Genomic DNA, 13656 nt, shown 5'->3' on the forward strand with positions numbered 1-13656 from the left:
CCCCAAAGGGCTGGTCCTGATGTCTCTGCATTTCCTGACAGCATCCTAAAAGACTTCAATGCCTGCAAGTGTCAGGGCCTTCGGTGCAAAGGTGAGCCCCAGCCGTCCTCCCTCAGCACGGAGCTCTGCATCTCCAACTGGACTGTCACCTTTGCCGCGTACCCCGAGGACATCTGCTGGTGAGCAGTTGGGCCTGATGGGGGCTGCCCCGGCCACCTGGAAGTACAGCTGTGACCCGACACTCAGGACAGGTCCTGAGTGGCCATCTGCACCTGCCTCCTGAAACTCTGGGAGCTTGGGGTGCTGTTGCGTGCTCTATGGGCCTCAGTCTGGGGGGTGCACCCAGTTCCTCACGCCAGCTTTGCTCTCAGCTGTCCAGTAGAAACAGAATAGAAGCCATATATATAATTCAAACATTTCTAGAAGCCACACTTTTTTAAAATTTTTTTAAATTAATTTTTAAATTAAAAAAAAGACAAGAAGCACATTCTTAACATATGATCATTCCGTAGAACCCACGTTTTAAAAAGCAAAAAGAAACAGTTGTAATTGATTTTAATAATACATTTTATTTACCCCATATTATCCAAAAATATGATCATTTCAAATGTAACCAAACTTTTAAAAAATCGACATGTTTTATGTTCTCCTTTTCACACTTCTTCAAAATCTGGTGTGTATTTTACCTTTCTAGCACATCTCAGTCCAGACTAGCCACGTTTCAAGTGTTTAATACTCGTGTGTGGCCTATGGCTACTGATTTGGATAGGGCAGTGTGAGGTCAAGTGTCAGCCACCTTCTACCCTGGGGATATCCTGTTGAGCTAAGCTGTGGCCACAGGGGCCCCAGGCAAGCCTTAAGCGCTGCCATGGAAGTGGCGGCCTCTCACAGGGTGAGCTTTGGGTGCCAGCTCCATTCCCTTATAGGTCAACCTCTGTTGGTTTTGCTCTTTGATTCGTAGGGTTTTCTAAACCTGGGATTGGTTGATCTGTTCTTGGTGGGGTTCAGAGGCAGGGCAGATTCCCTCTGGGCCTTTGCCTTGCTCCCAGCCAGGGCCGTATTGGAAAGTGGTGCCGTTAGCCACAGCACTGCAGACCTGTCCGAGAAATGCTCTCAGTGCCTCTTTATCTGTTTAGGGGCCATGGCATCTCTTTAGTGAGTAACCTGCTTTCCGAGCTCATAGGGGGATCTGGCCTTCTTGTGGCTGAAAGTCAGTGCAGAGAACTTGCCTTTTACTCCAGAGGCCCAAATGAATCCTCTGTCGTTTGGCCTCAGCTAAGTCTCTTGTCCAGTCTAAATTTGTCCTTCAGACCCAACTAGGCCTGAGCACTGTGGGTGTTCTGGGAGCCAGAGCCCCCAAAGATAAGCCTCTGGGGCCTGCGCCCTCCCCTCTGCAGGAAGAACCTGTCTGTCCAGGGCCTCCGCTGGTGGCTCCAGTGGCTGGGCATCAACTTCACTCTCTTCGTGGGGCTGTTTTTCTTGACCACACCCTCCATCATCTTGTCCACCATAGACAAGTTCAATGTCACCAAACCCATCCACGCTCTGAATGTAAGTGACCGTTATGCAAGACCCATCACAGGAGGGCTGGTGGGGGGTGGGGGTGGGAATGAGAGCCGGGGAGGGGGCACCGAACCATGAGGCCATGTCGTGACGCCCTAAGCATGATCGTGTTTATTGCAATGTCTTTATTATAATGCAAAAAAAAATTTTTTTTTAATGAAATCAATCTAAATTCAACAGTCAGGGCCATTTGAGTTGAATGAAATATTTTCAGCCGAATAGGATGATAGGCCCCAACAGACTTGGTGGCAAACATGGAGGCTTCTGATGAGAGCAGCGTGTGGAGCCACACCTAAGCAGCAGTTGGAGGGGTGTGCCGGGATGCGTGTGTGGTGTGCCGGGATGTGTGTGTGCAGCATGCACTACGGAGAGGACAGGAAAATGGGATGGGCCTCACTGGCCAAGGTGGCAGGATCATGAATGATTTCTTTTATATTTTAGTTTCTGATACTTTTGTTATAAAGTCATTTATACTATATTGGTAGTGAATGATTTTTTAAAAATCATAGACAAGTGGATGAGATAATAGCTAAGCCTTCCCTAAACTGAAATCCACTTAGAAAACATATTGGCTTTCCATAATAAGCTTTGCTCAAAAGACTGCCAGAATCTTTTCTTTTTCCCAGTTTCTTTTGGCATTTGGCTAATTGTCTTCTGGGAAAGCACACAGGGCTGGAGAACCTAGAATCCTAATCCTAGCTTTGCCATCCTTTAGTGTATTTTGAGCCTCAGTTTTTTGTTCATCCAAAAACGGGGATGCTTTAAGACCTGTCATATTATACTCAGCGGGCTGCTGTGATGCTGGCCAAGTGAGAGAATGTGTGGTTGAGACTCTACCTGACTCAGTACATAATAAAAATACACGAGTATATATTTAGCAGTTTCATCTAGATTTGAAGCATGTAAATGTGCACTTCTTTAGCAGTCTTTTGATATAGGGTCAAGATCTATTTGAGGATAGATGGGCTGATTAGAGTTCTCCTTTGTCTGCTTTGCATTATTCCCACCTTGATTTCATCATTTGTGATTCCAGTTTTTATTTCTTTAAAGTAGAGTAAGTAGATACTTGCAAAGCCATTTTAAGTATAGAACCCTCCTGGATTTCATTTCCTCAGCCTTTACAGTTAATTTACTCTCTCTAATGCAACAGCACTTTTTTTTTTTTTTTTTTAGAAATTTGCCTTTGTCAAGTCTTTCCAAAGTACTCAATTGGTTTTCAAAGAAATTTTCTATTTTAATGTTCACTTCATCAAAGTGATAAGTTAAGGCACGTAATTACAACAAGTACAGTGGCATAGACAGGATTGGCAGCAAACTCAGTGGCCTCCTGGAAAGCTGCTGTTGACCAGTGGGGGCTAAGTGGGCCTTAATGGTCGTCACTCAGTTTTCTGCAGGGACTGGAGAAGGTCATCTCATCTGGCCAGGTAAGTGGGGTTCAGCTGCATGTGAGATTGCTTTCTTCGCTATAAAGAGCTATATACATGTAAGGTTCTGTTATTCTTCATTCAGTTGACATTTAAGGAATACCTGCCCTGTGCTGGGCACTAGTTTTGGTTCTGGGATGAAGGGTGAACCAAAATTCTGTCCCTCCCCCCGGAGCTCACGGAGCCGCCATGCTAACAGTCCCGTGACTCGTCTGTGCGGTTGTTTCCTAGAACCCGATCATCAGCCAGTTCTTCCCGACTCTCCTCCTCTGGTCCTTCTCGGCCCTTCTCCCGTCCGCCGTCTACTACTCCACGCTGCTGGAGTCTCACTGGACCAAGTGAGTGGCCGGGAGAGCCTCCGGGCCTGCCCTGAGAGGGACGTCTCTGACTCCCCTTTCCTGCCCGGGATGACGGGACACTGCGGGGGCCTCGCGGGGGCACCTGGAGCTTTGTGGGGGACGGCAGATGCTCACCTCTGACCTCTTGCAGGTCGGGGGAAAACCGGGTCATGATGACCAAGGTCTACATCTTCTTGATCTTTATGGTGCTGATCCTGCCCTCCCTCGGCCTCACCAGGTACACGCTGCCCCCTTTGCTCCAAACCCTGAATCACGGCTCATCCCGAGAGTACTGTCCTGGGAGAACAGACATGGTTTTGGAGCTGATGCAAATTCCTAACAATGTTTAAACCCACTGCCTGTGCAATGGTGTTGACCCCTGATTCTTCTGGAAATATGATCCTTCTCCCTGAAAACAAAACTTACCAAGGCCCTGCCACTTGGGGAGGGTCTTAACATGGCCTGGTTTATCTCAAGGACGGGACCTTCTGAAGCAGGCCACGATAAGTCACACTGTAGTAAGTGGCATGTTCTTAAGGAACAAATGTACATCTTGAGATCTGTCCTGCTTTTAGAGCAGAAAATAATGGAAACATGTAGTGATCACATGTCGCACAGGAAGTAAAATCTTACAGGTTCATTTGTCTTTCAGTTTGGATTTTTTCTTCCGGTGGCTCTTTGACAAAACTTCTTCAGAGGCGTCCATCAGGTTGGAGTAAGTATCAGCCGGGTTGAATCCTGGAGCAACAGCCTTGGGGGAAAGTCCCAGAGGGGCTGGTGAGGAGCTCTGTGCTTCAGAACAGGGAGTCCCCACCCCTGTTCCAAGACAGCCGGGCTGAGGTTTCACAAGCACCAGGTTCCTGGCTGGGCTGGCGCTGCACAGTCTGGGTCACACCGTGGGAGCTGACCCATTTTGTAGTGTGCTTACAGAAATGTGGTTAATTTTTAGGCTGAAACTCAATTAGTGGTATTCTCATTCATTCTTTGAAACTTACTCACTGAGAACAGATCTCTTGGGGAGACAGAACTACTGGGTCTCCGTGGTGCAGAGAGGAGGGAAGGAAAATAATAATTAAACATTGAGACCAGAATGACTGTCTGATCTAGGAATTATTTTTGCCAATAGAATGGAATTAAACTTATTGCTGATGTCGGTTCCTGTTAGTATTTTAAGCTTCTACCACACCCACTTAATAGTAATAACTTATTTAAGAAAGCACATGCTAAGTGCTTTATATTTCTTTTTCTTATTGAATCTTTACAACAAACTATGCAATAGATACTATTATTATTTTCACGTTATAGCTGGGGAGATAGAGGCTCAGAGATGTTAAGTACCTTGCTCAAGGTTGTAAGAATTTGAGAGTTTTGCCGCGCAAAGGAGGACTCCAAGAGACGTTCTCTCATGCAACATGCAAGGGGTTTATTTACCACACATGCGTGGGGCTCACTGAACACGCAGGAACAGAGAGCCCCGAACCTGGGTTTTGGGAAGCCTTTTGAGGGTCAGGATAAGGGTGTGGGGTTTGAGGGTTGAACATTAGTTACAGGTTCTGCTTTATGCAGGAAGTAGATAACGAACATTTTGCAAGAAGCAGATAACAAACATTTTTCGCGCATGAGTCATGGGAGCTGCTTCTTGCAAGAAGCAGCTGTCTCGTGCAAAACTCCCTTACTCAACCTTCTCAGTTGCATTCTTAGATAAACTTTCTCCGGCAGTTACAACCTTGCATAACCAAGGCAGCAGAAAACCTTGCATAACAAAGGCAGCAGATAACCGCCCCTGGGAAGTCCTGGGTTGTTTTAGCCTGATGGGGCCCATAACTCTTTTCTTTATAAAATCCTTCTTTACATTCCCCACTCCTTTTTGTACATATCTCTAATCTTAGAGATTTTCTGGGTTATTTAATACTGAGTACTGTTGTCTGATGAGCATTAGTTTGACATTTCCAATCTGCCCCTGTAAAAACTGTATAATTTTATTTAGAATACATGGTCCTATAGTCATTATTAAAAGTAACACAGTTAAGGGCCCAGCGAGAGCAGATAATAGCGTTGTCAACCAGGGGGACTTAGTAAACCAAGATTCAAACCACCCCTGTTGCGCCTCTCGTTCTTTTTGTCTTTCACGAAGGCGCTCTCTGAGTTTTGTCATGGACTCTTTAACAACACCAGAGTGATCCGCATAGAAACAGCACTGTTCTTTTAAAGCTGCACATAGTCCCCCCTCTTTGAGGAAAAGTAAGTCAAGTCCCCGCCTATTCTGCAGAACTACTTCTGAAAGGGAGGTTAGAGAGTTCTGAAGGGCTGAGACAGATCTTTCTATTTCTTTTAAGTCTTGATCTATCGCGGCCTGTAATTGACTGGTTTGTTGATTGCTATGTACAATGGCAGCAGTCCCCGTGCCTATACCGGCAGCGACAGTTACCCCCATAAGGACTGCTAGAGTTATTGAGATTGGTTCTCTTTTGTATCTGATTTGGCTTATTAGTGTAGTTTCTAATTCTGTCTCTGAATGATAGAGAATTCGGGGGTATATAGAAACTAATACACAATGGTTGACAGAGTTGTTAAAAACCTTTGTAGATACACAAGGGGTAATTCCGGTGTCACATGCCCACTTTAAACCTGGGGGAGGTTGAAGGAATTTATTATTATCTTGGGTTTGGTTAATGGTGGCACATAAGATTTTAACGTGGGGAGGAGGGTTACCTATACAAGTTCCTTGTCCCGTAACTTCAGACAAGGTGAGTTTATGGTCGCTGTCCCAGTCGCAAGATGTGCCATTAGGGAGGATGGTATATGACTTATTTATAGCTATTCCTTCATAATAGGGCGGCGAAGCCGACAGGCAAAGCCAGCATGACTGGGTGAGATTAGCTCGGGAGTGATTGAGGGCAGAAAAGGCTCCTAGAATTAGGTTGTATAATCGGTCACCAGGAGTCTCTGGATTGTAGGGAGAAGTACTATTGGGAGTTGGAAGGGGGGAAGAAGTGGGAATTATGGAACTCGTGGGGTTCTGGGGAGTATGGCTAGGCCTTCGTGAGGGTGCAGGTTCTGTACGAGGCCCTGAGTTTTTCATAGTCAGAACAGGGTTGGGGCCTATCCGGATAGCTTTTTGGGGAATCTCTTCCTTCTTAATGAACATCAGTCCCCCCCTGTCTGTGCCGGCTTCGTAGAATCTGGTTCCCCAGGTCTTTCCAGTTATCCAACTATCGTCTGAAGGGTTAGTGATATTAAGCCAAACTTTATCACAAGGGTTGTATGAGTAATCTGTTTTAAGACTAGCACCTGTGGCGTGGGCCCTGAGACGCTCCCTGAGCCACCCTTCAGACCCACAGCCTCCGCGGTTAGTACAGTTCCATTGGAATCCTATTTTGAGGAAGGGGTCACCTGAGGTTGTCCATTTTGTTGCTAAGGTTTCACAGCCCCAGTAGGCACAATAATAATGTCCTGGGCTGTTACAATAACTTCTACCCGGATTGGATGCAGGGCATAGATAAATGGGGGTCAGGTCACAACAGGGTTCATTCCCCAGAGTGGTAAGTTTACAAGGGGGTACCAGGAACGAAGGCCCCCCTGCTCCCTCCCAAGTTTTTATAGTCTTCCCATTTTCCCATCTGGATATTGTCCATTTCCAAGGCTTATGCGGGTTGGAATTGGGTTCCCCTGGGGGAAGGAGGAGAAGAAGTAGTAACCCTACGAACCCGCAGCTTGAGAGGATTGTCAGTCCTTTCCAGTTTCCACTGGGACTCAGAGGGCGAAGGCGCAGGTTTGAGATGAGACGCATGGATCCAGGATGCGATGCCATCGACCTTGACTGCGGTGGGGGTGGTCAAGAGTACTTGATACGGTCCTTTCCAGCGAGGTTCAAGAGTCTGTACCTGGTGGCGGCGGACGTAGACAAAGTCTCCCACCTGATATTGATGCGGAGTTCTGTTGTCTCCTGGCTGGTAGGAGGTGGAGAGCTGCCGCCACAGGAACCGCTGGGCTTTTTCCAAGGCTCGCAGCCTGTCAAGCAAGGGGGTATGAAGGGAACTATTAATCTCTAGAATGGAAGACATGTCCTTGACTGGAGGTGGTGCCCCATATAAGATTTCATAAGGGGTTAGATTACACATGAGAGCAGAGGGGGTATTCCGGGCCCTGAACAGGGCATAAGGCAGGAGCATGGTCCAATCCTTCAAGCCAGTCTCTATAGCTAATTTGGTTAGGGTCTCTTTAATTGTCCTGTTCATTCTTTCTACCTGTCCTGAGCTTTGGGGTCTGTATGCGCAATGCAATTTCCAATCAATCCCCAATATCCTGGCCACACCCTGACTTACCTGGGCTACAAATGCGGGTCCGTTATCTGACCCTATTACCTTTGGTAGACCGAACCGGGGAAAAATTTCTTCCATAATCTTCTTGACTACGACCTGGGCCGTTTCTCTCTTAGTTGGGTAGGCTTCAACCCATCCTGAAAAGGTGTCTACAAAAACTAGTAAGTATTTAAGTCCATACTTTGCAGGTTTAATTTCAGTAAAGTCGACTTCCCAGAACTGCCCAGGTCGAGTTCCCCTTAGTCTTTTTCCGTTAGGAGCTTTGGTGGGGTAGGCGTTCACAATTTGACATGCCTGACATTCTCTGGCTACGCGATCTGCCAGTTCTTTCCTTTTTGAGGCTGCCAGAGGGTACAATTCCCTCTGGTCTTGCAGGAGCTGCTGTAGTTTCCCTGTCCCCAGGTGGGTGAGCTGATGGACCTGCTGTATGTAAGCTAGGGCTTCCGATTCTCCTTGGGGTGTAACCTCAGATAGTGTTTCAGGGGGTTGCTGGTTTTCTTTGGTTATTAGGACCAAGTTTACAGGGTCCCTTAATGCTGCCGCTTTTGCTTCTTCATCTGCTCGCTTATTACCCATGGTTATTGGGTCTGAACCTCTTTGGTGGCTAGCACAGTGGACAATGGCTAGTTCTTTGGGAAACATGACTGCTGCCAGGAGTTTAAGAATTTCCTCCTTGTGTTTGATTTCTTTACCAGCTGAGGTTAATAGCCCTCTTTGTTGGTAAATTGCCCCATGTACGTGGGCAGTAGCAAAGGCATAACGGCTATCTGTATAGATAGTCGCTCGTTTTTCTTTTGCTAATTCTAGAGCTTTTGTGAGGGCAATTAGTTCAGCTTTTTGGGCAGATGTTCCCTCCGGGAGGCTAGAAGACCAAATAACTTTTGTCCCACTGACTACCGCTGCTCCCGCTCGCCTCTTACCGTGTTGGAGAAAGCTGCTTCCGTCCGAAAACCAGGTTACCTCCGAGTTAGGTAATGGTTGGTCTTTTAAGTCTCTGCGGATTCCGGTCTCTTCAGCTAATATCTCTTGGCAAGTGTGCAGCACAGGTCCCGCGGTCTCGTCCGGGAGCAGGGTAGCCGGGTTTAAAGCTGATGGGGCCCCAAAAGTCACCCTGTCTTTGTCTAGGAGGATGCTCTGATAGTGGGTAATTCTGGCATTTGACATCCATCTATCTGGAGGTTGGCGGATTATGCTCTCCAGGGCGTGAGGGGCTATTATGGTCAGCTTCTGTCCTAGAGTGAGTTTGTCTGCGTCTTTTGCCAGGAGGGCAGCTGCCGCGATGGCCTTGAGACAGCGTGGCCATCCGCTGGCAACTGAGTCTAATCGCTTGGACAGATAGGCCACCGGTCTCCTCCAGGGGCCTAAAGCCTGTGTTAGGACCCCTCTAGCCACGCCTCTCCTTTCTTCTATGTAGAGCGTGAAAGGTTTATTCACGTCTGGGAGGGTTAAAGCTGGAGCTGACAGGAGCGCTTTCTTAATGCTGTCGAAAGCTTCCTGCTGTTCTATTCCCCACTGGAAATCAGCACTCCCTTTGAGCAAGGGGAATAATGGGGCAGCAAGGGCTGCAAACCCTGGGATCCACAACCGGCAGAATCCCGCTGTCCCTAAGAACTCTCGTAGCTGCTTTCGGGTCGTGGGCGGGGGTATCTGTGTTACAGTTTTCTTTCTAGCCTCAGTGAGCCATCGCTTTCCATTCTTAAGAGTATATCCCAGGAAGATTACTTCCCTTTTACAGATTTGGGCCTTTTTGGCCGAGGCTCGGTACCCCAGTGCGGCTAGCTCACTTAACAGTTTTCGGGTTCCATACTCACAGTCCTCCTTAGTGTCTGCTGCCAACAGTAAGTCGTCCACATATTGTAGCAAGGTGACTCTGGGATGCTGAATTCTGAAGGAGCTTAAGTCTTTATGAAGAGCTTCGTCAAAAATGGTGGGGGAGTTTTTTGAACCCCTGGGGCAAGCGTGTCCAAGTCAGTTGGTTCGAGGATCCCGTCTCTGGATCGATCCACTCGAAAGCGAACAAGGGTTGACTGTCCTTATGCAAGGGCAGGCAGAAGAAAGCATCTTTTAGATCAAGCACAGTATACCAAGTCTTTTCAGGATGGAGAGTGCTGAGCAGGTTATAGGGATTTGGCACCGTAGGATGTATATCCTGCACTCTGCTATTTACTTCCCGTAAGTCTTGCACCGGTCTATAGTCTCTAGTCCCTGGCTTTTTGACCGGCAATAAGGGAGTGTTCCAGGCTGATTGACAGGGCTTAAGTACTCCCAAGCCAAGGAATTTCTCTATATGGGGCTTGATTCCTTCCCGGGCTTCCTTGCTTAAGTAGTATTGTTTTACCCGAATTGGAGAGGCGGTGGGCTTTAGGGTCACTACTACTGGGGGCTGATTGACTGCCAACCCTAACCCGGCAACTTCTGCCCAGGAATTAGGGAATTCTTCAAGCCAGGCCTGAGGAATTGAACTGTGGAGCTGTTCTGGTTTTATGTACAGCTGATATTCTTCTTCGACTGGCAAGGTGAGGGCAGTTATTACAGGTTGGCTTACTAGCGGGTTTAAAAATTCCACCTTTGGCCCCTTAGGATTGAAGGTGATTCTCGCCCTTAGTTTAGTTAACAAGTCTCTTCCCATAAGCGGGGCAGGGCACTCAGGGATAACTAGGAAGGAGTGTTGAAGCTTCCCCTTCCCCAGGTCCATGGTTCTTTTAGTAGTCCAGGCGCGGTAGCGACTGCCATTTGCTCCCCGCACTAAGGACCTTTTTGTAGAGAGTGGGCCTATAGGTTCTTGGAGGGCCGACACTACTGCTCCTGTGTCGACTTCAAAATTAATTGGTACCCCCTCCACATTAAATTTTACCCTGAGCTCGGGGAGGGGTGCCGAGCCCTGACTCCCCTAGTCCTCACTTTCTAGAGCCAATGTGGCCGGTTGTTGCCAATTTGGGGGCCTAGTACCCCTCCGTTTTTTTCGGACAGTTTTTGGCCCAGTGCCCAGTTTCTTTGCAGTAGGCGCACTGGTCTGGACTAAGAGGGGTACAATAACGCCGACCAGAGGGATTTTCTCCAGCTCGTCCTCTACCTTCAGTGTTTCTTTCAACTACTGTGGCCAGGATCTTTGTTAATTCTTTTGTTCTCCTTTTCTCTCTTACCAACTCTTTTTCCTCTCTCTCTCTCTCTCTCCTTTGTTCTTTTTCCTCCTCTGTTTCTCTCTTATAAAACACTTTTTCAGCTTCTTTGACTAAATCTCGCAAGGCTAGGTCCTGCAACCCCTCTAAGCGCTGCAGCTTGCGTCTAATATCTGGAGCTGATTGGCCGATAAAGGCCATGGCCACTGAGGCTCTTTGATCCTCCGATTGAGGGTCAAAGGGAGTATACCTACGGTATGCTTCCATTAGTTTTTCTAAAAAGACTGAGGGCGATTCGTCCGCTCCCTGAATAACCTCTCTTACCTTGGCCAAATTGGTGGGCCGGCGTGCGGCTGCTCGGAGACCCGCTACTAGAGTCTGGCGATAGATGGACAGATGCTCCCTACCTTCAGAGGTGTTCGGGTCCCAATTAGGGCGGCGCAGCGGGAACCGATCGTCGATGACATGCTGGAGTTGGGTGGGTCTCCCGTCTTGTCCAGGAACTTGCTTCCTGGCTTCCAGTAGGATCCGATCTCGCTCCTCCGTGGTGAAGAGAGTCCCCAGGAGTTGTTGACAATCATCCCAAGTGGGCTGGTGAGAGAACATAAGGGACTCCACCAATCCAGTCAGCCTAGTGGGAGCCTCGGAAAAAGGAGGGTTATTATTTTTCCAATTATATAAGTCAGAGGAGGAAAAGGGCCAGTATTGTAGAGCGGGCATTTCTCCCCCGTGTCCGTCATCCACTGGAGGCCCGTACGGTCTGAGGGGGAGAGTGACCGCCACATCAGATGGGCTTAGTGCTCGTCTGCTTCGTGTACTATGTGCCGGTCCTGGTTCATCTGGGATCGTCTGTTGGTGAACCTGCGGAGAGGAAATGGAAGAGGGCGGGGAGAGAGAACTAGAGGAGGGAGAAGGTGAGCTAAGAGAGGGGGGGTCCTGTACCGGAGCTGAAGGGTAGGGAGGAGGGGAAGAAGGACCTGCATCGAAGAGGATTAGATCCGATTGGGATTCCGGTAGGACTGCAGGAGACAAAGAAGGATAGAGTTTCGGAGCTTGAGAAGGACCCGGCACCTTGATTGGGAGTACAGAGTGAGAGTCATGTTGACCAAGAGGAGTAAGAAACGGCTTTACCCATGGAGGTGGGTTTTCACACAGGTCCTGCCAAACCATGATGTAGGGCTGCTGGTCCGGGTGGCCATACGGGTCAGGGCGGAAGATGACTGACTTGACGGCCCGAATCAAGGGTAGATGAAAAGTTCCTTCACGAGGCCATTCCACGTTAAAGGAGGGCCACTCGGCCGAGCAGAAGGTCTGCCATTTGCCTTTCTTTACAATAAGAGATAGATTCTGACCTCTTTCCCTGACCTCCGACCAGTGTCTTAAGGTCAGAGAAAGTGGAGTCGACATTCCCTGACCCATCTTTGGTAAAACAAAAACAATTCCTAACACACAAATACAGACAGACACACACAGAGCCGGCACACCACGTTTACACAGTTTCAGAGACACAGCTCAGACTGGCCCGATGACTGTGATCGAGTCTCCCCCCGTCAGAAGGGAAACAGAATCAGAGTCGGCCCTGTAGGAAGCCTCCAGGCGTCCCCGGAGGTCCCCCAATCCCGAGGCGTCCCTCGGGAGAGTGACCTGCAACCCCGGACACGTCTGTCGGTTGCAGTCGGGGAGTGCTCACGCGACTCCCCGACAGTCACTGCCAGTCTGACAGACTAAGCGATCGCACCTCAGACAAAAAAGGCCTTACTTACCCCGAGAGAAAGAGCTGTTGGAGCCTTCCCCTACGAAGAGCCGATCTCGGTGGGACCTCCAAATGTAAGAATTTGAGAGTTTTGCCGCGCAAAGGAGGACTCCAAGAGACGTTCTCTCATGCAACACGCAAGGGGTTTATTTACCACACATGCGTGGGGCTCACTGAACACGCAGGAACAGAGAGCCCCAAACCTGGGTTTTGGGAAGCCTTTTGAGGGTCAGGATAAGGGTGTGGGGTTTGAGGGTTGAACATTAGTTGCAGGTTCTGCTTTATGCAGGAAGTAGATAACGAACATTTTGCAAGAAGCAGATAACAAACATTTTTCGCGCATGAGTCATGGGAGCTGCTTCTTGCAAGAAGCAGCTGTCTCGTGCAAAACTCCCTTACTCAACCTTCTCAGTTGCATTCTTAGATAAACTTTCTCCGGCAGTTACAACCTTGCATAACCAAGGCAGCAGAAAACCTTGCATAACAAAGGCAGCAGATAACCGCCCCTGGGAAGTCCCGGGTTGTTTTAACCTGATGGGGCCCATAACTCTTTTCTTTATAAAATCCTTCTTTACAAGGTTACTCAGCTAGTTAGAAGATGGAGCTCGGAGGTAACCCCAGTCCCCACTGCATTATACTTTAGGTCTTAAGTAGGGCCTATGGCCCAGGATTGATTCTTCCAAAGGAACATTTATAGGGAAGGCTGCTTACCTGTAAGGAAGGGGTGAATTATTTTAAGTAGCCACTTGCTAGTGACTTGAGCCAGCAGCCTCAGGCAGACATGCAGACACCCACCCAGCTCTGGTCTAGGTCGGAGTGACTTGGAGGTCACCAAGCCCATGGTGAGGACTCAGCCTTTTCCCCCAGCTGGTCTCATAGCTTTAACTACTGCTTGACTACTCCCAAATTAAATCACGCTGGTGACATATAAGTACAGCCCACACCACCAGACTCCTATATCCAACTGCCTGCCCATGACGCCATTTGGAGATCTGGGCATGTCAGACTTTACCTGCCCCAAAACATACTCCTGGCTTTTATCCCCAAATCTGCCACTCCCATGATTTTCTCTGACACATTACTCTGTTCTTCCAGTTGCTTGGGCAAAAACCTCAGAGTTATTCTTGTTTCCTCTCT

At 48.4% G+C, this 13656-nt stretch overlaps 1 protein-coding gene across 3 annotated transcripts in view; it reads left to right on the plus strand.

Moving 5' to 3' along the window:
- The window catches only part of TMEM63A (transmembrane protein 63A), a 43865-nt gene that overhangs the window by 23775 nt on the left and 6434 nt on the right, over positions 1–13656 (plus strand). For all 3 annotated transcript variants that reach the window (XM_077168583.1, XM_077168582.1, XM_077168584.1), the window contains exons 13-17: positions 42–179; positions 1398–1551; positions 3219–3325; positions 3477–3563; positions 3978–4040. In XM_077168583.1, the coding sequence (XP_077024698.1) occupies positions 42–179; positions 1398–1551; positions 3219–3325; positions 3477–3563; positions 3978–4040 (549 nt within the window). The remainder of the gene's footprint in view (positions 1–41; positions 180–1397; positions 1552–3218; positions 3326–3476; positions 3564–3977; positions 4041–13656) is intronic.

The sequence above is a fragment of the Tamandua tetradactyla genome, chromosome 7, assembly GCF_023851605.1.
Source record: "Tamandua tetradactyla isolate mTamTet1 chromosome 7, mTamTet1.pri, whole genome shotgun sequence".
Lineage (NCBI taxonomy): Eukaryota > Metazoa > Chordata > Mammalia > Pilosa > Myrmecophagidae > Tamandua > Tamandua tetradactyla.